At 45.6% G+C, this 18,925-nt stretch overlaps 1 protein-coding gene and 1 pseudogene across 7 annotated transcripts in view; one reads left to right on the top strand and one right to left on the bottom strand.

Annotated features, from left to right (window-relative positions):
• The window catches only part of JARID2 (jumonji and AT-rich interaction domain containing 2), a 229,373-nt gene that overhangs the window by 133,243 nt on the left and 77,205 nt on the right, over window positions 1-18,925 (top strand). For 6 of the 7 annotated variants that reach the window (XM_043908491.1, XM_043908490.1, XM_043908492.1 and 3 more), the window contains one exon: window positions 6,367-6,508. The exons of the other annotated variant lie outside the window; for it this stretch is intronic. In XM_043908491.1, the coding sequence (XP_043764426.1) occupies window positions 6,367-6,508 (142 nt within the window). The remainder of the gene's footprint in view (window positions 1-6,366; window positions 6,509-18,925) is intronic. 7 annotated transcript variants of the gene reach the window in all.
• LOC122697892 lies at window positions 14,700-14,797 on the bottom strand (annotated as a pseudogene).

Raw genomic sequence — 18,925 nt, 5'->3', positions numbered from 1 at the left:
GTAGCTAATAGGAGGACTGGGAAAACTTCTTTGTGTCTAAAACATCATCAAATTAGAAGCACTGCCCATGCTCATCCCCCCTTTCAGAGGATGGGACAGAATTTCCTTCTCTGCGTACATTTCTGTTCTGAAATCTGTAGCTCTCATCACCGCTTAGCTGAAGGAATCTTTGGCCTCATTTGTGTTTCAAATGTCCCAGCCCCCTTTATGTTACAGCCAGAGGCAGAAGTTCCCGCACACACACGGGCAGCCCCCAGCAAGGAAGCTGCCTTCCTCTGTGCTGCTGCTGTTCTGGGCTTAGCCAGGACCCGTTTGGGGGTATTGCCGGCTCACGTGGGAGGTGGGGTGCAGAGCTGCTGAGTTCTGTTTCCTCCGGGATCTCCGCTCCTGGGCACGGACACTGCCCTCGGGGTGGCCTGTGCCTCGCCGCCCTGTCAGCTGATGGTGACTTGCCGAGGTTGGAGGCAGTGCCCAACCCGCCTTTACCGCAGTGACTTGGAATTTTCAGCTCATATTTATTGCTTTTGTGAAAGACAATAGATGTGGTTTAATTTAAGTTCAACCTACTGACTATTAATAGAGGAGAACGAATGCCCGAGTGGGTGGGGGGGGCGCGCGCAGAATGTGTGCGCCTTCTGCTTCTCCTCTGTTTAACCTACTCTCCCCACAGAGGTTTGTGTTGATGGGGGAGGGGTTTGGGAAAATAAAGCCAGTTTGTGTGTTTGAAGGAAGGGATGCTGTTTGATTCTTTCTCATGGACTAAAAATCATTGTAAAAACTGGTGGCGGGGCTTTGTTCTGTCGGGGAGAGGAGAGGCAGCCCGCGCTGGCTTGCATAATATTCTCGTAATGGCTCGTCTGCCCGGTGGTGGTGTGATCCACCTTGCTGACCTGGCTCTTCCTGGATTGGCAGGTGGTATGAGTTGGATGAAAACCTTCAAAACGAAATAGGGTAGCCGGCGCACTGGAGATGTGAAGGGTGGGGTGGGGGTGTGCAGAAAAGAAAAAGCTCAAGTTTATGCAACCATATAGACTGTCTCACTGAAATAAATGAACACTTTTTCGGTGCTGGGGGTACTCAAATCGAAACAGTCAGTCATATGCAGAACAAGTCAGTCTTGCCCCCTGAAAAGGCTGGAAACAGCCGACGTCCCCCAGTTCATAGGATGGGCAAGCAGCACCTTTGTGTGGTCCCCGTTTTCCTGATCTGGAAAGTGAATGACCACGCATCTCTCCCGGGAAACTTTGGTGTTCTTTCAGGATATCAGTCTGATGAGGGCGTGGGACAATGGACTCAGTACTTTGATTTTTTTAATGGAGCTTAGTCTTGCCACAGCATTTCAGAGCATTCTCTTCCTCAGCCTGACATTGAGCTCCCATACAGTCAATTAAAATTCCCCCATTTCATGTAAAATTTCATAATTCACTTTCCCTGAATTTGTGCTTGGGCAGGTTTTTTTTTTTTTTAAGAAAAGAAACATTAAATCCTCGATCTAGGTGATGTCTCTGAGATGGTGGTTGTTCAGTTGCTCAGTCATGTCTGAGTGTTTGTGACCCCATGGACTGCAGCACTCCAGGCTTCTCTGTCCTTCCCTGTCTCCCAGAGTTTGCTCAGACTCATGTGCATTGGGTTGGTGATGCTATCTGAACATCTCATCCTCTGCTGCCCTCTTCTCCTTTTGCTTTCAAATTTTTCCCAGCATCAGAGTCTTTTTCAGTGAGTCTCATGAACACTTCTCTCCCCTCCCCGTTATTTGTTACTTTTTAACCATTTTTACTGTTAGCAGATTGGCTAGTTTTCTGTGATTATGGTTTCAGTGTGTCTGCTCTCTGATGCCCTCTCAAAACACCTACCGTCTTACTTGGGTACTTGGGTTTCTCTTACCTTGGATGTGGGGTATCTCTTTACGGCTGCTCCAGCAAAGCGCAGCCGCTACTCCTTACCTTGAATGAGGGGTATCTCCTCAGGGCCGCCCCTCCTGACCTTGAACGTGGAGTAGCTCCTCTCACCCCTCCTGCGCCCGCACAGCCGCCTCTCCCAAAGAAAGGCAATGCCAGAGAATGCTCAAACTACCGCACAATTGGACTCATCTCACACGCTAGTAAAGTAATGCTCAAAATTCTCCAAGCCAGGCTTCAGCAATACGTGAACCGTGAACTTCCACATGTTCAAAAGCTGGTTTTAGAAAAGGCAGAGGAACCAGAGATCAAATTGCCAACATCCGCTGGATCATCGAAAAAGCAAGAGAGTTCCAGAAAAACATCTATTTCTGCTTTATTGACTACGCCAAAGCCTTCGACTGTGTGAATCACAATAAACTGTGGAAAATTCTGAAAGAGATGGGCATGCCAGACCACCTGACCTGCCTCTTGAGAAACCTATATGCAGGTCAGGAAGCAACAGTTAGAACTGGACATGGAACAACAGACTGGTTCCAAATAGGAAAAGGAGTACGTCAAGGCTGTATATTGTCACCCTGCTTATTTAACTTATATGCAGAGTACATCATGAGAAACGCTGGATTAGAAGAAGCACAGGCTGGAATCAAGATTGCTGGGAGAAATATTAATAACCTCAGATATGCAGATAATACCACCCTTATGGCAGAAAGTGAAGAGGAACTAAAAAGCCTCTTGATGAAAGTGAAACAGGAGAGTGAAAAAGTTGGCTTAAAGCTCAACATTCAGAAAACTAAGATCATGGCATCTGGTCCCATCACTTCATGGCAAATAGATGGGGAAACAGTGGAAACAGTGTCAGACTTTATTTTTTGGGCTCCAAAATCACTGCAGATGGTGACTGCAGCCATGAAATTAAAAGATGCGTACTCCTTGGAAGGAAAGTTATGACCAAATAGATAGCATATTAAAAAGCAGAGACGTTACTTTGCCAACAAAGGTCCATCTAGTCAAGGCTATGGTTTTTCCAGTGGTCATGTATGGATGTGAGAGTTAGACTGTGAAGAAGGCTGAGTGCCAAAGAATTGATGCTTTTGAACTGTGGTGTTGGAGAAGACTCTTGAGAGTCCCTTGGACTGCAAGGAGATCCAACCAGTCCATCCTAAAGGAGATCAGTCCTGGGTATTCATTGGAAGGACTGAAGCTGAAACTCCAATACTTTGGCCACCTGATGTGAAGAGTTTACTCATTGGAAAAGACCCTGATGCTGCGAGGGGTTGGGGGCAGGAGGAGAAGGGAACAACAGGATGAGATGGTTGGATGGCTTCACCGACTTGATGGACATGAGTTTGAGTAAACTCCGGGAGTTGGTGATGGACAGGGAGGCCTGGCGTGCTGCAGCCCATGGGGTCGCAAAGAGTCGGACACTACTGAGCGACTGAACTGAACTATTAGCAGACTTACCATAGCTTTGTGGTTAAGTATTGTAAGTAGCCCTCTTCCCCTTCACAAAATTGATGATCCAAGGTGGAAGAATGAACGCCCCAGTTGAACTTTGGGTTTGGGTGTCTTACTGTGAGTTGTTACGACAGTACAAACATAGTTAGTTTCCTGGGATTTAGTGCACACTTCCCCAGAGCTTTACAGTGTCTTAGAGCAACTAGATCTCTTGCTGACTGACTCTCGCTTCCCCTGCAGTAGTGGATCTCAGAATGTGGTCCCTAGAGCAGCCAAAGCAGAGCCAGCATCTTCTGATGTTAAAAGAGCATGTTAGAAGGAGACCCAGTGCTTGAACCTCCAGGTGATTCTAACTAGAGCTCCAGCTTGAGGGTCACTGATCTTCACAGTCTGCTGAGGTTCTCTGTCACTGAACAGCTGAACTTTTCTCTGCTTTACTCATTCCTTCACTCACTCACTCACGGGCTGCCTGCTCCCTCAGCAGACCCTTGAGACCTTGCTGTGCCCCAGAGGGGAGAGCAAGGGCTTGTTCCCCGATTTCACCCAGCGGCACCTCCTTCCTGTTTCCTCCTCGTTCCAAACATAGCTTCAGAACGACCACCGCTGCTTCCTCCTGCGCCACCGGCCCCACCAGTGCCTTAGCTTTTGTTTTTAGGTGATTGCAGATAACCAGCTTTGCTCTCTTTGCTTTGCTGTTGGCAGCTTTGCTTGCTCTAGTGATTCATCTTCACTGCCCTCCCCTCTGGCTTGCGCTGCAAGTTCAGGGCTCCCTACTGCTAACACACACACACAGGTATATCTCCTGTCACTGCTAAAATTTAGATTTGCTGGATTATGCCTCTGTCCCCAGGGCCCTGGCATATGGTAGGTGTGCAGAAAATAGTTATATTTCCTTCCTCCTTTCCTGCTTTATTCTCCTTAAAGTCCTTTTGTACTATTGAAAAATGTGAATTCCACCAGGAATACACTTTTATTTTAGAGATATATGCCCCCTTAAATGTTAGTTTCATATATGGTTCCGTAACAAGAATTTTTATTTCACATTCATCATCCTTTTCAAGTGTGGTTGTTCATCCATTGACTTGTATTCTGTCCCTGGGCTAGTTTCCTAATCTCGTTTATAAGTGTGCTGTGCATGCTCCTGCTGTCTGGGGGGCTGTTGTGTGGTTGTGTTAACATGTCTGGTTGGGGGGGGACCAGCCGCCACCCGTTGCCTTACTGCAGGGCCCTCATCCAGTGCTGAGCAGGGGAGAGGTTTATTTCAGCCACGTATGTAGTGTTAGAGCTGCATTAGAAAATCTAAAAGAAGCAGGTAAGACTAATTTAAATGTGTTTGATGTAACCTAATAATTTGTCCATAATATTTTTAGAATTAATATGAAATTATTTTAGAAATGGTAGTTATAGTGAGTTTTAAATGTGGTTAAATAAAAATAATCGTTCATCCTCTTACACTAGCTATATTTCAAGTGCTCAGCAGCACTGTGTGACTGGTGGTTACTCTAATGAATAGCACTGCTCTCATCTTTGAAATGTTGGCCACACTTCAACCCTCAGACCCATAGATTTCCCTCCAGTTATGTCTCCTGTTTGTCGCACGGTGCACACTCCCCACATTTTTCTCTTTCTCTGGGAAGTTGTCTGTGTTTTCATTTCTGTATTGTAGTCATGACTCCCAGAGCCCCAAGCCTAAGTGACAGCCACGGGCTTTCATTCGCTGCATTGTATTAGGTTTCCAGCCTGTGTTGTTGCTCATACTCTGAAGTGACGTAAAAACAGATGACTGGGGGATGGACGAGCAGGACAAGCCGCAGGGTTTCGCTGCAGTGTACTGTTCTCTTCCTGAACTGTGTGTGGAATGCTGCTCAGTGTGTGGAATATAGTGTTTATGGCGACTAATAGGAACCACTCTTTAAACGCTTCAGCTAAAGAGGGATTTAATACAGGGACATAAATGCTTACAAACTTGCTGAAAGTGTTGAGAGAACAAAAGACTCCTGCCCTTTTGGCTTTATATAAAAGCCAAACCCTGTGGCTGTGAGAATGTAGGCACTGTGTTAGCATTTCTGCCGATGCCCAGAGGCTGGTTGACTAGGCAGTGAAACTGGGGGCCAGTGGCTGTGGACACTTGTGCGGGTTCAAGCCCCCCATTGGTAGAAACTAAATTGTACCCAGAACCCTGGATTGGATGGAAGGTGTCTGAGCTCTGGAAGGACGAGGCTTTTATTCAGCTGTTACCCATTAGTGTGACCTGGCTGCTAAACGACTTCCATATCTCTTGGTGCAGGCCCTTCTCCAGCTCGGGTTACTAGAAGCACACCCTGGGGCCCCGAGACCCCCTCTTCAGCATGGCACCATGTATGCTGTCATGGAGAATCTTTATCCTTTGAGATGGTCAGCTTCAAACGCGGCGACTCTGATGGGAAGTATTGCTAGGAAGAGAAAGTTGTCCAGTCAGATTTCTCGTTAAGAACCGATAGATGGCTACAAAGCAATGATTGATGCTTTTTCTTGGGTGGTAGTTACTGTTTCCTGAAGGCAATTCCAAAAAAGGTTTTAGTGTTTTCTGGAGTAAATATGTGGTCCTGGAAGGATAACTAGTTTGAATTGGTAATATGTGAAGTACTTTTCTTTCCCCAGTCCTGAAAGATGTTGACGTACTTGTGTCTCCTGCCTTGGCAGGCGGGTTCTTTACCACTAGCGCCCCCTGGGAAGCCCAGCTGATGTGCTTTAGAAAGAACCCTGTAGTCTATCATTACGATAACACATTTCTGCTTGTATTGCTTACTGTTGGCGTTATTTCTTTGGCAGGCATTCCACTCCTCTGTAAGGTCGAAAGTAGGATGAGGTGGGACTTCTCCCCTACATTCTCAGGGGATCCATACCTTCTGGTTCTCTTCTGTCGAGTTTCTTGTCTGCCCTCATCAGCCACTGTGTAGGGTTAACTGTGGTAAAGTGCTGCTTCCTTATGTCATGTATTTAAGTGTTTGTCCCCTTTTTTCACCTGTAGGGCTCCTTGGTAATGGCCAGTCTAAGGGATTAGGACCAGCATCAGAACAGTCAGAGAATGAGAAGGACGATGCATCCCAAGTGTCCTCGACTAGCAACGATGTTAGTTCTTCAGATTTTGAAGAAGGGCCGTCGAGGAAAAGGTTAGTACCCAAGGCTGAACATATTCGTGCCTTAAACCAGGGACTTCAAACTAGGTGCCAGTTTTGTCCAAGTGGGAACAAACTTGGGACCACTCACCCAGTCTCTTGATTTTTTTCACAAAGGAGCCAGAATTCTGGATTTTTGTATCAAATATCCTGGTTCCTAAATATTGTCCACTAATTATCATTAAAGATGAGTAAAACACACACAAAAAATGGGATGAGCCAAACAAAACAAGTTCCTGTTATAAAAATTTTGGCCAGAGAGTTGCCAGTTTGTAATTCCTGCCTTTGCTGTTCATTTTAATTTATTTTCATCAGTTGTATTCTTGAGTATATTAGATGGTATTTTGCCATTACTACAGAGGTGTAAATATGAAGATTTAAATGTGGTGTTTTTAAGAAAAATTCTCCCCTTGTTAGGAAAGCAAAATCCATTTGGTGTTAACCAAATAAGTAGGTGTGAAATCAGTTCATAGAATTAATTTACCAGCAGGTTTTTAATTTTTTTTTTTAATGACTTTCTAAAATAAGCTTAAGATAGCTTGATCAGGAAGTTGGCTATGGTAGTTTGACAAGAGCTGTGGCTTCATGGTCAGACAGTGATAGTGACATTATATAATAACACTTTTAATGGTGTGTTTTAAAAACCCTTTTTTAGTTATCTTCCTTATTTCATGTCTCATGCATGATGTGATCCCCCCTGCCCCCATTTAGAATTTATATTTCATTTCACTCCATTTCTGTTCCCATATTCAGTGTTTTCCTGGATGACAAGATTACTTACTTGTTCTTAGAATCTGTTTGTTGGAGAGGATGGGAAAAGGGGAGGAAAATAATCTCCAGTCTGGACTTTGTGTCCCCTTTCTGTATACAGAGTTATAGTTACTTTTCAGAAACCATCTTGATGTGTGTGTCTAATGAAGAACTGAATTTGGCAGCAAATAAGGAGGAAGGGACAAGGGTAGCCATGTGTGGATACTTAACAATCTGTAATAGATCTGCACTTTAGATCTGAAATTGGAGAGCCATTAGCTGCAAGCCTTTGTTTTCCTGTTGTGTAGTGTCTGTCTTTAGAAAACTCATGGTATGGAGTCTGTATTAATTTCTACCACCTTTATCTCTTGCTCCTCCTTGGATTTGTTTTTAGTACAGTTAGCAAGCGTGTGTAAGAACTGTCTCTGCCAGTGTACTGGACCTTGTATGCTACTCTTTTTAAAGACACTTGGCTGAGTGTCTCACTGGAAACCTTTTATGTCTCAGATGCTCTGTGACAGACACTCGCTCTGCCCCAATTGGAAAAGTGCATCATCACAAGAGCAGGGGGTTAAAGGATGTGTTTTTTGTTTTTTGTTTTTTTTAAATCACATTCGTAAACGTATTGGAATGTGTAATAATACTATCCATGTTTCCAGACATGGGTGGGGCGGCGGGGGGCAGTTGTATAGCTGGCATCATTTTTCATCTGTGTTTGGAGAACAGAATTCTGTGATTGTGGTTGGAAGTGACAGTGACCAGTTATTTTAGCTTTGTGGCTGGCCATCACCTTCACCTCTGCTGGGATTGGTCATCAAGGGGGTATGAAGAAGGTCATCAGGCTTCATTCTCTTGGGGTGGGGGTGGGGAGCCCTTTGTCCCTGGCTTCGGGTGCCTTTCTCAGATGGTAGTGCTGCCGGCTTCCTCTTTGCACGCGACTGTAGTGCTGTGTGGCAGCTGTGTGCAAATCAGTCAATTAGCTTTAATTCTCCAGGGCACCAGAAAAGAGAAACTTTGTTCAGGGGAACTTAGGGAAAACTTAACCCATTGCTAATCTGTTTAATTATTAGCGTGCTGAGTGCCTTGTTTTACTGAATTAAGGATTCGTGACAGCATTTTGGGGAGTCACGATCACACTGTACTAGTGAAATCTACCCAGGGATATAGTATAGATTCAGGTTTGACAGGTTAAGCTACATTCAGAGCTGGTCTGGGGCGGCCTGCACGGCAGAAGGGAGCTTTGTTGTTTACAAAGGGATAGTGTAGTTAGGGCATAACTGTCTTGTTGTGTTGCAGGGTACACAGCAAATAAAAAATAACTTTCACTACTTCTTGGCTTTAAAAGAGCTCTTTTGATTGCTTGTTGGTATTTAGCATGAACATTTAGTATAAACTATATGGTACATGCCCTGCCTTGTCAGGCAGATCATAGGAACTGGAATCTGAGTTACTGGAGCTTTGTCAGTTACTGTCAGACTTCAGTGCCAACCTTCTTACACGTAACATACCTCTTTAAAGAAGTTATGTTGTGTCTGCTGATCCCAAGCCCAGAGTAACTAGCTAAATGGTAATTTTGAAATGTTGCTTCAAGCATTAGGCAGATTGTTGACTAGATTTTGCTTTTTACCTCGTGTCTAAAATTCCCCAAAGTACACATGCAGAGAGCATATTCTGTGATGGACCACTTGTATTCTCGGTTGACATTTAGACTTTCTGGAAGAGAACACTGAATTCTAACCAGAGTCATGGTTTATGTGTTTGTTTTGGAAAAAGCGTTACCTCTCTCTTTAGAATGATATGAATGCTTGCTCTTTTTGTACAATTAATTGCTCTTTTTAGGTACATGTTTTTAGGGTCACCAGTTAATAATGCCTTTTGTCTTGGTTAGAAAGGGAATTTATGTGTTTGACTTTCTTAAGAAAAATTGAAATCTTAAGTGTAGACTATGCCAGCTTCAGTTTAGACCTTGCCCTAAATTTCTAGCCTGCAAGTTGAAGCAATTCCATTTTCTGATTGATGCTTGTAACACATTTCTTAAGTCTTTAGTCAAAACATCTCATGTGTTTGCACTGTTATTTTTCTACCGGAAACCCCTTAAGCTATGTTTGCTCCTGTGTAGTTGCTGCCATTGGGTTTACTTAAGTTGGGGATTTTTTGGCACATAGACAGCAGTAGAATCTAGAGTTCCAAAGGATTTATTTTCCTGTATTGAGGCAAAAATAAAAGGAATCTCTTAGTTATTAAAAGGTCATCCTCTGAGATTACTCGTTATGAAAGGAAAAACCAGCCTCTCTAGAAGGTCTTTGCCTGTTTGAGAGGCAGGGCAGCCCAGCCATTGAAGGTCTGGAGGACTCGGCACTGGTGGGATTCCTGGGTGTTGGTTTTCTGTTTCTTTTGATCATTGTGGTAGGTGAATTTGATAAATTATGTTTAAAAATGATACAGAAATTAGTTCTTACTGTTTAGAATGGAAACATTAGAGAGACTTTCAGCGTTTAATCAACCCCTTTTGAATTTGTTGGTGACCATACCTGGCTCCTTACCTCCACCACCTTAAATGGCTTCTCCCATTACACTTGATTATCATAACATTTGTGTTTTCCTGCAAGAAGTATCTGAATATCTTTTAGAAGCTAGAATGGACAGATTTTGTCAGTCAGGTGTGGATGGCCTATGAGAAACTTGGAATGGTGGTTATGGTCAGGATAGGGATTGTCTTTGTGGTGGAAAGGTGTACAAAGAAGTTGGTCAGGGTACACCTCTAAGTGGTCGTTCTCAGGGACATGCCGTGGGGACCTTGTATGTGGCTCAGTGCCTAAGAGCATGCACTGGAGCCATACCACGTGACTTCTTCTGGTTCCGTCATCTCTTTGTGACATGCTCTTGGGCAGGTTCTGCAGTGTCACTGGGCCTCGGTTTCCTCGTCTGTGAGATATCTGTGACAGTAGTAACCACCTCATGAGGGCTTTTGTGTCCTGAACAGGTTGATTCATGAAAGCTCCCAGGTGTGTAGTAAGGACTGTGCATGAGAGACAGTGCCAGCTGTCAGCAGCAGCTGTGACGCATGGACTGCTGTGTGGGGACACGCAGACGCATGGGAGGCTTCTCAGGTGTGTCTTAGAGGGTTTGATTTATGCAAATCGCGATTCATGTCTTTTCTCCGTGGCACCACCATCAACACCATCTGTGGGTTGATGGAAAAGTGTAGGCGTGTGTCCCTCTTTTTTTTTTTTTTGAAGTTACTGAGTCACAGGAAGGACTGTAATGGTGGAGTGTAAATTTCTTCCACAAAGCTTCGTGTGACCAGGTATTTGCCTACACAGAGCAGCATGAGGGGGCCAGGCTATAGTTTGTGAAGGTGCTGTCTGGACTCTTCACATGTAAGTCACACGCAAGCCCTTGGGGGTGGTCCCTATTTTTAATAGTACTTAATACTAAGATGCCCTGACACACTTTAAAAAGCAAACTACATAAGAGTCTTATGTAGTTTAAAAAAAAAAAAGTGTGGACCATGCCTCTGCAGGGACAGAAATGTTTTCTTTTTGTTAAACAAAGAGCTGCTATATTTTAGTTATTTGAGCCTTTGGTAGTGTAAGAGTTCAAAGACAGCCCTGCTCTAGGAGATTGGATTTTGAATGTGGAACATTATTTTAAGGTTGAAGACGTGGTGATGTTTAAGTTTTGGAGATGAATATATGTTCAGGATGATGCTAATTCTCCTAGGCTTTTAATGGGTATTCCTTTTATAGCTGAATTGTCAAATATAAGTTTTCCTTATTTCTGTTCTGAGTTACTGTGTTAACATAAGATAATTTGCTACCTCCAAGTTTAGAAGGAAGAAGGACTTGCTTGGCAGCACTCAGTGTTAGAAATAGGAGTTACTCAGTGTGACCCTCCATAAGAATTAGAATTTTCAAAGCCATGATAGTTTTTACATATTTGTTGAGCAGAATGCACTAGTAGTATAGTTTAATGTCAAATGCACTACTGAGTTCAGAGCTATCTTGACTGAAACATATTTTCCATTTACAGGAAGTAGAAAAGGGGCAAAATTGAGGAACTGAATAGTATTTGGCACCTTTAATAACTGTAGAAAATAATCTGTGTATTTAAATAAATGTAAATAAATGGAGCTGGGTCCAGCCTGCTTGCCTGCGCAGTTTACCTGCACAGTTCTCATTTCTGGTGGTGGTCTTTCCTTCCTTTTGATCTGAATGGATTTCTGTTATCATTTTCATTTGGGTTCTAGCTGTAGGGCTTTAACATACCTAATTTCTGCTGGTGTTGAATGAATCTCAGGTTTTTTATGTCTGATATGGTCTTTGTTTCACCCTCACTTTAAAAAAAATCTTTCTACTGGGGTTGTAGAATCACATGCAGTTGTAAGAAATTCTCATTCATTTTTGGAAGGTATTTTTGCTGGGTATAAAATTGTAGGTCAGTAGTTCCTCCTCCCCTCCCCTGTGGAATTTGTTGAAGGTATAGCTCCACCATCTCCTGGCTTGTAGTGAGTGTCCGGCAAGAAGCCTACTTCTAAAGTTTTTTTTTTTTTTTTTAATCTATCATGTAATTGGAGAAGGAAATGGCAACCCACTCCAGTATTCTTGCCTGGAAAATCCTATGAACAGAGGAGCCTGGTGGGTTACAGTCCATGGGGTTACAAAGAGTCCGATACAACTAAGCACGTACACCATCATGCAATATGCTTTCATATAGTTTTCTTTGATTCTTGTATTTGGGGTTTATAGAGCTTCTCAGTTCTGTAGACTTTATCAGTTTTGGAAAAGATTTCAGTAGATACAGTTTGCATGTGTGTTCCCCCTGCTGGGATTTCAGGTGCATGTGTATCCAGGTGCTCCAAGTTGTTTTCACAGTTCATGAATGCTCTGTTCATTTTATTCCAGTCTTTTAATTTTAGATAATTTCATTTTAGATAATTTCAGTCTAAAATCTGTGGACGTGTATTTTCCACTGCAGACATTGTTGTCTTTTTAATTGTTTTTATTGTCTGTCCTTGAAGAAGGAAATGGCAACCCACTCCAGTGTTCTTGCCTGGAGAATCCCAGGGACGGCGGAGCCTGGTGGGCTGCCATCTATGGGGTTGCACAGAGTCGGACACGACTGAAGCGACTTAGCAGCAGCATTGTCTCTCCTAATATAGCTTAATCTTCTCTACCTTCTTAAACATAGGGAATGGAGTTATAATAGATGTTATTAGTGTCTTTGTCTGCTAATCTATCTTCTGTGTCACTTAGGGGTCAGTTTGGCTTAATTGATGTCCCTCCACTCAACACAGGTCATGTCCTCCTGCTGTTTTGCTTGCCCCGTGGCTCCTTGTTGGATGCCAGGCATCATGAGTTCTCTTCTTTTGGGTTCTGGGTATGTTTGTGTCTCTCTGACTCTTCTCGAGCATTGCTCTAGGGTATGATTAGGAGAAGGCAATTGCAACCCACTCCAGTACTCTTTGCCTGGACAATCCCATGGACGGAGGAGCCTGGTGGGCTGCAGTCCATGGGGTTGCGAAGAGTCGGACACGACTGAGCGACTTCACTTTCACTTTTCACTTTCATGCATTGGAGAAGGAAATGGCAACCCACTCCAGTGTTCTTGCCTGGAGAATCCCAGGGGCGGGGGAGCCTGGTGGGCTGCTGTCTATGGGGTCGCACAGAGTTGGACACGACTGAAGAGACTTAGCAGCTTGATTAGGTTACCAGGAAACTTTGAGCCTTTTATGCTTTGTTAGGTAGGGCCAGAGAGCAGTGTTTGGTATAGGGGTAAGTTTTCCCAACTGCTCAGGGAGAGCCCTGTGAGTTATGCGTACCATTTTGGCAAAGCATGGTTCTCAGCCCTGTGTGGGGTTTGGAGAGTGTTCCCTATAGTCCTTTCTTGTGGTGCTTTTCCTTGGGTACTTCCCTCACACGTGTGTTCACTAGTACTCAGCAAGTACTTGAGGAGGGTCCTCCGAAGATTCCAGAGTTTTCTGTCTGACTTTTGCCTCTTCAATACTCCACCCTATACATTTTGTTCCTCCCCCAAATCTCAGTTCCTTCTCCTCAACTCAGGGATTCCTCTGGATTCTTCTTGCATTCCCCTCCACGTGCTCTGGCCTGAAAATTGTCTCAGGGTAGTAGTCTGGGCAGTCATTTGTGTCTCAGGAACCACAGGGTTTTGTTGTGTGATGCCCATTGTCTCGTGTGGATTTTCAGTTCTTTCAGGCTGGAGGGGGATTCATGTCCCTATCGCTCTGTCTTAGCCAGAAGCAGAAGTTCCTACCTGTCCTTTGAATGTTGACTGAGAGAAACAGAGCACAGGAAATGGAACTACCATGTTTGCACTTTGTCTTAGTCACAGTCATAACCTTATGTTTAATTAGTCATCAAAAAAGAAAAAAGTGAATTGCATAAGTAGGCCCTGATGCAATCAAAGGGAAGATTTCAAAATAAAGAAGCAGTTGACTTATAAATAGAAAATCTCACTCCATCCAGAGCATGTTGGTAGTAGAAATCCATCTAAGGCCCTAAGTTGCTTCTGTTTCAAGTGACTGTTCCTGATAAATCCATGATGACTTTGTGATGATAGTGGGCCCTTCCTCCATCTCTCTGAAGGTTATGCTTTTCACCTGGTTGTTGGCTTTAGGAGGCAAAGGGGGTGGTGCCTCTCAGGGCATCCCTTCTCCTTTCCTGCTTGGAGGGGAGTTTGCATCTCTCAGCTCTGCGTACCCTGGTTAAGTGGCCACCAAGGTGAACCTAAACGTCGGGTGACTCCAGTTGAATGGTGGAGAGCTACGAGAGCCGGGGTTCTCACTGTCCACTGCAGGGTGGCCTGTGTTGTCAATGCCCCTCCCCCCAGGTCATGATTAGGTTCTTTCTTCCCTGTAGCAGCATCCCCAGGCTTTGTTCAAACCTCTCCGATCCCACTCAGGACACTGGCAGGCGTTCAGGAGTGCTCTCCTGTGTCCCCTTGGTGACATGGGGCCTGACCCGGTGTCTGAGGAACCGTGGAAGCTGTTCTAATGATCAACATAACATCTAACTGGTTTTGCACATGTCATTATTTATGCAGGTTTATGGAATTCCCTGTTGCCTCTTCCTCTCTCGGAATTTTAACTGGCAGGTTGTTACCTGTGTGGTGTGATTTGGGGGTTTCAGAACAATGTTTTGCATTTTTTTGGTTTACAAGAAGCAGACCCTTTTCTCATTGAACGAAGCATCTTTTGGAGTCCACCCGCGTGTTGCTTGTCCCGTGTTAGGCCGTCTTGACTGCACATGACTAGTGTCCAAGAAAAGTGTATACACAGCCCATGGAATTCTCCAGGCCAGATACTGGAGTGGGTAGCTATTCCCTTCTTCAGTGGATCTTCCCAACTCACGGATCGAACCCAGGTCTCCCACATTGTAGGTGGATTCTTTACCAGTGGAGCCACAAGGGAAGGCCAAAAAACATGGAACGCTTCATGAATTTGCATGTTATCCTTGCAGGGGCCATGCTAATCTTCTCTGTTCCAGTTTTAGTATATGTGCTGCCAAAGTGAGCTATCAGGGAAGTCCCTGGCCACACCCTTTATGAAGATGCAGCCCAGATCAGCAGGAGGATCTGGGTGGCTGGGGAGGTGGGGTGGAGCACAGTTGTTGGAGGAGGAAGCAGGTGGAGCTTGGAGGAATCTGGAACTGGTAGGGATTGAGGTTCCTTGGTGACTGAGCAACCTCAGGCTGGTGTTTTCCAGGACCCTTCTATGGAACGTACGTGGGTTTGTTTGGCCTAAATGGCAGGATGGGTTGCAGGTTCCCTTTGAAATGTGTTCTTTGCACCCTCTTCCCTGTGCTTCTAGCAAAGGCACATTCTTAGCACCCGGTCCAGGATAAGCAGGGCTGAAGGTGCCCTGTGTGCTTTACTGCCCCCTGCCCTGAGCCCCTGTGTGTTATCCTGGGTTGGAGAGCGGGGAGGCAGGAGCTGGAGGAAGGGTGTCATTTCTGATGCCTAGGCTGACTGTCACTGGCCTAGTCTTCTTACGGCCGTGGTTGGGAGGCCTGGGACGTCAGGAGTGGAAGAGTGTCCCAGGGCTCCTGGCAGCTGTGTTTTGCACAGCATGGTACTGCCATCCTTTTCTGGGTTCCCTGTCCTCAGATGGAATCTCCTTACCTGCTTTCTCCAGACCATCCTCTCCTTGGAGAACCTTTCTGCCGCTTCTTTCTGTTTTCTCCTTTCTGACCCTGTGGACACGTGGCTTTAGTCTCCTGACCCCGACTCCTGACTTCACCTCTGGCCCAGCACTGTTCCTAGGTGTATCCCAGCACCAGGACTCTCGCGTTCCACGAGGCCACCGTTCCCAGGACAGGAAGACAGCCTCCCCAGGCCTTGGTGTCTGTGAGATTTTCTAAACTCTAGGAGTGCTACGGAGTCCCTGGGTAGCACTTAAATGTATGATACTGTTGTGTATGCGTATCTGATGGCAAGTGACACCTCTTGATCTTACCAAGTGACAGCTGGGCGGGAGACGTCACTAATTGATCCTCTGAGTTTAGATGGTTTAAGGTGAGATGTGTTTTTTTCTGGCATGGTCTTTTAACTAGACCTTTGATTAGAAATAGGGAGAAGAATTTTCTAGAATTGAATAGACTGGCAGCTCAGTCCCCTTGGAGAGCCTTTCTGTTGCTTACCCCAACTTTTTTCCTTAACTCTCCATGGGAGAGACGGTCTTCCGAAAGAATTGGCCCTTAGCAAGGCAGCAGTGACAGGTATTTATGTGGCACTTGTGGTGTGCTAGCCACTATTCTAAATATTCTAAATTGTTTCCATGTATTATTCCATTTGATTCTCACAGCAGTTCTTTTGATGGGTCTTTGACCATCATTCCCATATTATGAATGAGGAAACTGAGGTACAGAGAAGGGCTTGGGTGTGCTCTGCTAGGAGATGAAGCGCCCAGGTTATTTCAGGATTCAGTCGATGGTGTCTGTACCTTGTGGGGAGTGGTGAAGAGCCCACTTGGACTGCTGGTGATTAAGAGATGTAGACGAGCTCTGTTTTCAAACTCTTTGGAGAGGCCGAGGGTGCTGTGTGTGTGAATCACTCTGTCCGACTCTGCAACCCTGTGGGCTGTATCCTTCCAGGCGCCTCTGTCCATGGGATTCTCCAGGCAAGAATACTGTAGTGGGTTGCCGTTTCCTTCTGCAGGGATCTTCCCGACTCAGGGATTGAATCCAGGTCTCCTGCAGTGCATGCAGGTCTGAGCCACCAGGGAAGGATTCTGAGGGCTGGGCAAAGTGACGCTTTTTAACCCGCAGAGGAGTGGGAATCTCAGGGGAGCAGGGGCCAGGAGCACTCATTTCTTCAAGGTTCCAGTAGTTGCCAGGTCCCAGGTGGATCTCAGAGATGGTAGATTCAGCCTTATTTTCTGCTGCAGGAAATCTCCACTCCAGAGAGAAGCAGCAGGTCATTTCAAATGCAGCGTGTGGAGGGCTGTGGAAGACGTGACGTCTGTGGGACACTACGGGGTGTCTAGGAGAGTTGGGCCACCCTACAGCAAGGTGATACGAGCACTTAGTTTTTCCTTCTGTATGCTCTTCACTCTTGTTGGGCTGTAGGTAGACCTCATGGGGCAGCCCTGTAACTTCCAGACAGAGGGTGTCGGGAGCCAGCTTCTTGGCCGAGATAACAGGGAGAGACAGTCCCAGTGCCCCGAGGGCAGTCGGCCCCCCAGCTGATGTGGTGGCAGGGCGTTCAAGTGACAGATACGCTGGGTGGAGGGCTGCAGAGCAGGCCGAGGCTGACCCTGAGCCTTGAGGCCTCCGGTGGCCTTTGTGCTCTGCAGCAGGCTGCTTCTGGAAGGCCTGACATGACCAGAGGGCTGGAGGGGGCAGGATGTATTCACTAACTCTTCTGTGCTAACACTTACTAACTTTCCTATACCAACACGTTTGAGAGAAGATGTTAGTTGGTATTTTGAAGGGGCCCCTGTGGTTGTGGGGGTAAAATATTAGGCCCCATCCACTTTTTCTGTCTTATAGATGCCTCAGGATTGACACTGTTGTAGTTGACCTAAGCAGTCATCTGTACTGAGAGTGAGGTGCACCCCACATCCCACCCCACCTTTCCCAGGCCCCCAGAGAGGATGCAGTGGGCTGAGGGTATGTGGGCTTCGCCTTGGACCGGCCCAGGGAGGCAGCCTTGCTCTTGCAACAACTCAGGGGGTTCTTTGAATTAAACACGGTGATATATCACGGTAATGTAGGTGGGCGCCTGCTAACCCTTAGCTCTGGTCTCTTCATCCCTCTGAGCCAGGATGTGCTGAGAGATGGGGAATGCATGTTAGCTCGGTGCAAGTTGAACGACAGTGTTGGCTCCTTTCAATGAGAGGAGGGAGCCGAGCCCATGGCCTTGCTGTCCTCGTCGCCTCCAGGGCATCTTGCCAACCCACCGGTGGAACCCAGGTCTCCTGCATTGCTGGTGGGTTCTTTACCACTGAGCCGTCAGGGAAGCCCTAGTAAATGTTAAACAAACCCCAATGGCAGTCACTTCCTTTTTTTGAACCAAAGGAAGAATTGACTTAAACCTAAGAGGATCTTGGCTGATCGGAAAGGGATTTGGAGGTATTGGAAAGATACTGCTGTTTTTTCTGGTTTTGATTAGGAAACTTTTAGAACAAATTCATGTTGTCTCCATCCTTTCTTAACTTTTAAACTGATGATGGAATTTCCACTTTAGAGCGTATGTTAAAGCACCATATATCTGGCCTGGGTAATTTGGGGTGGGGTAAGTAACACAGTGTGGAGATGTAACGCAGGGAGAGGTGCATCTCTCTGGCCATGTGCAGTTTATTTTCAAATTACTGTTAATTCTTACCTTCCTGGGGAGAAGCGAGTGGCGACCAGCTCCAGTATCCTTGCCTAGAAAATCCCATGAACCAGAGGTGCCTGGAGGGCTACCATCCATGGGGTCACAAAAAGACTCACATGACTTAGCACACATGCAGATGCTAACTACCTTCCTGGTACTGTGTGTTAAGCTTTTTCATTAGTGAAACTGGGCCCCTCTTTCCTTCACTCATTGTTTTTCCTCCTAGAGAGGCATTCAGTGTAGAGGCGTCTTCATAGATGCTTAGTTCTTGTGCAGAAGCGTGTTCCTCTCTCCTAAGAGGTCAGTTCATGTGGGCTTCAGTGTCAAGGAAGGAATGGGAACACGGAGGCTGCCCCAGAACATGTGTGTCCTCTGCAGGGTGAGAGACGGACAGGACCCCTTTGATTTAATTGGTCATTAGTTGTTGCCCAGGACAGATCATTAGGTACTTGTGGGAACAGGCAGCTGCTCCCAGAATTTGCTTGAGGTTTCTGGTAAGCACACAGGTTTCTGCTACATTTATTTGTTTTAAGAAAAATGGTAGAACTTCATTTGAGGCAGTTTTATTATGGCTGTGGCCATTTCCTTTTTCTGTTACCTCGGAGATCTGATTGCTCAGCTATCACTTCCACCTCCCATGCAAATGATGGTCTAGCATGCTTTGTGGTTGCCACGGAAACTGGGTACCAGTTTCCTTCCTTCCTCTTCTAGGGACGCTTTTCCACCTATTTTCAATAGGAACATCTCTGTCACATGCTTTTGTCTCCTTTCCTTTTATTACCCCCAAAGGGCAAATATAAACACGCCCCTGATCTTTTCTGTTGT

The sequence above is a fragment of the Cervus elaphus genome, chromosome 7 (genome assembly GCF_910594005.1).
Source record: "Cervus elaphus chromosome 7, mCerEla1.1, whole genome shotgun sequence".
NCBI classification, from domain to species: domain Eukaryota; kingdom Metazoa; phylum Chordata; class Mammalia; order Artiodactyla; family Cervidae; genus Cervus; species Cervus elaphus.
The sequence above is the reverse complement of the archived record's forward strand: the minus strand, read 5'-3'. Positions and strand labels throughout refer to the sequence as shown.